This window comes from Empidonax traillii, unplaced genomic scaffold (genome assembly GCF_003031625.1).
Source record: "Empidonax traillii isolate 1590-97213 ecotype Southwest subspecies unplaced genomic scaffold, ASM303162v1 scaffold6976:size5475, whole genome shotgun sequence".
NCBI classification, from domain to species: Eukaryota; Metazoa; Chordata; class Aves; order Passeriformes; family Tyrannidae; genus Empidonax; species Empidonax traillii.
In genome coordinates, this window is record NW_020962169.1 from 1 (window position 1) to 5,475 (window position 5,475).

Sequence of the window (5,475 nt, forward strand, 5' to 3'; positions counted from 1 at the left end):
GCGATTATTATTACCTGTGCTGGATTCAGTGGGAATATATACATCCCTGAGTAACCTTTGTCCTGAGGGAGGAGTCTGTCTTGCTTGGGATGCAATAACCCCTTTGTTTTTGTAGGCTGGTGCCTTTGTGCTGGATCCCATGTGTGGGCTGGGAACGATACTGCTGGAGGCTGCCAGAGAGTGGCCTGTAAGTATCCTGGCTGCAGCTGACTGGGCCTTTGCAGGACAGCTGGTAGTTACGGTACAGAGTTTTCTCTGTGTCGGTTATGCCAGAGTCCGTCGCTGGAAAGGTGAAGCCAAACTGATCTTTCTGGGCAGCTGCTGAAAGGGTGTTAGTACAGACATTCCTGTACAGGAATGTGAAACCACGTCCTACAGACTGGTGAGCCCTGGGTTCACGCTGCGGGGTTTGTGTGAGGCAGCCATGGTTTTCTAACGCTGCCTGGGCTTCTCGCAGGACTGGAGGAGTCAGTGGGGCTGTACAGTTCGTTGTCAGCATTAGAGGCAGCGTAGCTGGCTGTAGCCACCTGGGCTCTTGCTGTTAGGACATACCCTTGATATTTCTGTAAGTTACAAGTGTCTTGAGCAGACCAGAACATCGAAGGAGTGAAGGCAGCACGTACTTATCCTATTCCTCCCAGGTTGGGAGTTGCTCTGTGTAATGGTACACAAGGGGATTGTCTTGCAAGAGCTGTGCAACAAGGCAATTCTGAGAATGGTTTATAAAATAAATAACCTGAGTGTTAACAAATTTTACTTTTCTCTCTCTCTCTGAACAGGAAGCCTGTTACTGGGGTGCTGATATAAGTGATTCACAGTTAGAGGGTGCAGATGTGAATATTAGAACTGCAGGCTTAATGAATAAGATTGAGTTGCTTAAAGCTTCAGTGAAAGGTATGCCTATGGGGTTTCAAAGAGAACTTTTTTGTGGTTCTGGGATTATACAGGTAATTAGGTCCTCTTGAGGTGATATGCTGTAGAGCCAACTCCCAGCGAATAGCTGAGCAGTGACTCTCTAGTGCTAGTGAAAGGATAATTATTTGTTCTCCCTACCTTGCTGTCTGCTCCTGGGAACTTTGGTAAGAATGAAGTCAGCATGATGATGCCTTTTCTCCTGTAAGAGGGAGTCTGCTCTCAATCCACACCCTGGTCTGTAGAGAAGGGAATAGTTCTTTGACCATATTATGGACATCAAATCTGAGGCTAAATTATCCCTGTATGAAATTCATGACAGGCAATCCCTGTGCATGGGTGATCAAATATGCATTTTTTTTTTCCCTTGCAGTATTTCTTACCCGAAGGTAAGAAGATAAGAAATATTATTTATTTTTATATGAATACAGGTTTATTTCTTAAAAGCTGTGTTTGAGTTTGGCTTCTAGGATAATGGAAAGTACTTAGGTGTCAGGTTTTCCGACATTGAACAAGTAATCGGTGTCTTTGTTACTCGTTAAAAGCTGTTATTTCTGCTCATCTTCAGGAGGGCTGTGGGTGACTTGTCCTTCTGTTTTTGCAGATAAAATTGTTATAAAAATTGTTGTGCTGCAAGTGTTGATTAGAAGGACGGTCCAGGAAACATCTCCAGCTAGTTCTGGAAAAGTTGACATAGAATCACAGCAGGGTTTAGGCGAGAAGGGACTGTTGGAGGTCTTTGGTCCTGTTGTCTTCTGAGACTGGGGCTAACTCTGAAGCTGTGTCAGATTGCTCAGGGCCTTGTCCCATCAGTTTTGAGCACCCTGATGGATGGAGGACCCGTAGTTTTCTACTCTCACATGCTGGCTACGCTCTGGCCAGCACAGCCTGGTATGTGGCTGATCGTTATCACCACAGGTTGTGGTGCTTCATCGTGGTCAGGAGAGCTGCCTGTTCCTGGGATGCAGAAACCCTGGGAAGACTCCAAAGACACTAGCTCTGGCAGAATGCCAAGTGGTGCTGGGCTGTAAGCAGATTCTTGGGGGGCCAAAAGGGGATTGAAGAGGAATTTAATGTGGTTCCTTGCCATTCATATGTGTGCATTGGAACATCTCTGCTAAGTGAAGAAGCTCACAAGCTTCCTTTGTATTTTACTGAATTATTTTCACAGTTACAATGTACTGTGTGTTGAGAAGCAGCAGTTAGTTTGGAACAAGGCAGTGCCCTATTCAAAGAGTCTTGCTGTTGGGGCAAACATATCGCCAGTGAGAGGGAATGGTGCAAACTAAACCACGCTGTCATGCTTTTGTCTCTTCCCAGTCTGCAGACTGGTAGTGCTGTTTGTGAGGGCAAGTGCAGAAGGAGCAGTGAGTCTGGGTGCATAACCCACAATAAGAGCCGGCAAACAAAGTGTTCTGAGGGGAAGGGGGTCATAGCTGCTTTGCACTTTTCAGACAGTCAGAGGTAAAGACCTGCCTTTGTTCTGCAGCACTGCCATTGCCTTCAGAAAGCTTTGACGCTGTGATTTCGGATATTCCGTTTGGGAAGAAGTTCAAGATTAGGAATGATGCCCAGCTTCTACCAGATATTCTCCAGGAAATGGAAAGGTATGTGTGTGGCTTTGATATGCTTAGGGTTTGGTGTAAATGCAACAATGGTGGCATTTCTCCCGTTTCACCCTGTTTTCTCCCGTTAAGAAGAGGCGTGAAGATAGGGAATTTAAATTCCATTTGGAGGTGTAGCTTCCTGGGTTGAATCACGACACTCGGGTGTTTTATTGAGTGCAAATGGCACCTGAAGTGTCAGCAGTGTGGAGTTCTGCACAGGCAAAAGAATGCCAGGTAGGATGAACACCTAACTTCTGCCTTTCTCGCAATTGCCAGAGTGATCCGTGTTGGAGGGACCATGGTATTGCTGCTGAGCCAAGATCTCCGCAAGTGCATGGACAGCTTGACCACGTGTGCTGGAAGTGACTCTCCTGAGGCCGTTGCTGATGGCACCGGTGAAACAGCCACTGCCAAAGCCCCGAGTATTGATGGGAATCCTTCCGCTGTGGCGAGTGGTGGTGGAGAATCCTTTTGCAGCAGCAGACAGATGCGTTTTGGGTCTCTGGTGCCAGATGGTGTCTATGGGGTTAGTCTTGGGAAGACAGAGGCTTTCATATACAAATGCAGGAAGATCTCTGCTGCCAGGAATCGGTAGCTCACATTCTTTGGGTGTCCTCAGGCACTGCTTGTCTCTGGTTTTTAGGAGAGATGGAAGGTGCCTACTAGAGTTTCAGCTGGTTTCCCAGTATTGTGCACAGTGAAACAGTACATGGTATATTTTAATGAGGCAAAGTCCTCAAGTCCTTGTTAAGGCAAAGCTGCTCTTTACTGGGAGGAGTTTCTGTGGGAGAGAAGGTTTTTACTGAACTGCAAACCCAAATGTGGGTAGCATTAAATCTAAATGGACTTTCACCTTCAGCAGTGTTTATCAGGAAACACATTTTGTCTGAAGAAGTCTCCGTCTCTTTTTGAGGGGTGGATATATGCTTTACCTGGCAGTCTTCTGTTTTAAAGCATGTTTCTGGTAATTCTGAAAGATCTCTTGGAGTGGAAAATAAACTATTTTGTATGTTAATTCTTTGCAGCATTTTCATGTGTGATGCTGGTCATCGCTTGTCTGTTTTGGGGCTTCTCGCTCTCTCCTTCAAAGCAGCACCCCCCTGGCATTTTTGTCAGCTCAGCTCACAGAGCACGAGGTTTGCTCATAAGAAATAAGCTCTGCCAGGCCTGAATCATTCTGCTGGGTCACAGTGTTTCACTTGATCTCATCGTCACAGGGCTCTTCCAGATCCTCCACGATCAAATCCTGCTGGTTGTTCACCCAATTCCCTTTTTTACCTGGCTTCCCCTCCTTCTGGGCTCTTTGAGAAGTGGGCGTCAGTGCCAGAGGCATTTCAGGGGCCACCCTGAAACGCTGCTTCTCGTGTCCTTGCAGCAGGACTGCCGAGGGACAGGAGATGGCTCTGGATGGGATCCAGGTGGCTGCAGTGGGAATGGTGTTGGGTGGGCTAAGGATGGGGCTCAGCATGGAGGTGAGTGACGGTCACAGACTCACCTGGCCACTGCAGCAGCAGCCAGGATGAGACAGAGGCAGAAGCAGATTGCTTGGTCTATTGCCCTTATCTTTCACTCCAGGCTCCCAAAGGGCCTTTCTGGAAGGAAACAGGAGTTTGGAATTGCCGCTGTCTCACTGCAGAACTCTGCTTAAAATTCTTTGCTGTCTTCCCTTTCCTGAGTAGAATTACATACTCCGGGAAGGGTTTGGGTGGGAAGGGACCTTAAAGATCACCTTGTTCCACCCCCTGCCACGGGTGGTGACACCTTCCACTAGCCCAGGTTGCTCCAAGCCCCATCCTGACATGCTGCAGTTTGGCTTTTGGAGGGTCTTTTCAGTGGTCTGAGGGAGAAGTTCTTTGTCATTGAGTGGCAGAATTATCCCCCCGTACTGCATTTCCCTGCAAGAAGATGGCATCCCTCTGGCCAGAAGTCCTCCAATGCCGCCCAAAAAGATGACGGCCCTGGGCTGGAAGTCTTCCAAATCCACCCTAAAGATGGTGCTACCATGACTGGACGTCATCTGAGGCCATACTAAAAATGGCAACCCTGGACTGGAAGTCACAGAAAGCCACATCAAAGCCCCCATATTCTCCTCCTTTCCCTCACCCGGCCTCCCCCTCCCCTTGCCTTGCCCCATTACATACCCCAACACCCCGTAACGCACTCGTTCCTGTCCCCCCGGCCCACCCTCCTTCCTCCCTTCCTGCCTGCTCTGTCCTTTCTCCACTGCCCAACCCAAATCCCCCTCCGTTCCCTCTCTATTCCATCTCAATTCCCCCTCTCTTTCCCGTCTGTTCCCCCTCTGTTCCTCCTCTGCCATTAGTAAATTTGCAGATGACACTAAGCTGAGGGGGCATGTCGATCAACTGGAAGGCAGGAGGGCTCTGCAGAGGGACCTGGACAGGCTGGATCCATGGTCTGATTGCAATGGGATGAGGTTCAACCAGGCCAAGTGCCGGGTCCTGCCCTTTGGCCACAACAACCTCTGCAGAGCTCCAGGTTGGGACAGAGTGGCTGGAGAGCAGCCAGGCAGGAAGGGATCTGAGGGTGCTGATTGACAGGAGGCTGAACATGAGCCAGAGTGTGCCCAGGGGGCCAAGAAGGCCAATGGATCCTGGCCTGCATCAAGAACAGGGTGGCAGCAGGAGCAGGACAGTGATCCTTCCCCTGTACTCAACACTGGTGAGGCCACACCTTGAGTGTTGTGTTCAGCTCTGGGCCCCTCAGGTCAGGAAGGACATGGAGGGGCTGGAGCAGGTCCAGAGAAGAGCAAGCAGGCTGGGGAAGGGCCTGGAGCACAAGTGCTGTGAGGAGAGGCTGAGGGAGCTGGGGTTGTTTAGTGTGGAGAAGAGGAGGCTCAGGGGTGACCTCATCACTCTCTACAACTCCCTGAGAGGAGGTTGTAGCCAGGTGGGGGTCGGTCTCTTCTCCCAGGCAATCAGCAGCAGGACAAGAGGGC

General features: G+C 49.4%; 1 protein-coding gene across 1 annotated transcript; it reads left to right on the top strand.

The window, feature by feature from the left end:
• Positions 1 to 115: 115 nt before the first annotated feature.
• LOC114073548 (THUMP domain-containing protein 2-like) lies at positions 116 to 3,122 on the top strand (the record flags this gene model as incomplete). The annotated part of the gene is made up of 4 exons (XM_027911283.1): positions 116 to 187; positions 780 to 894; positions 2,402 to 2,519; positions 2,796 to 3,122. Coding segments are annotated over 4 exons (624 nt in total), but the record flags the coding sequence as incomplete, so codon positions are not given.
• Positions 3,123 to 5,475: the final 2,353 nt, after the last annotated feature.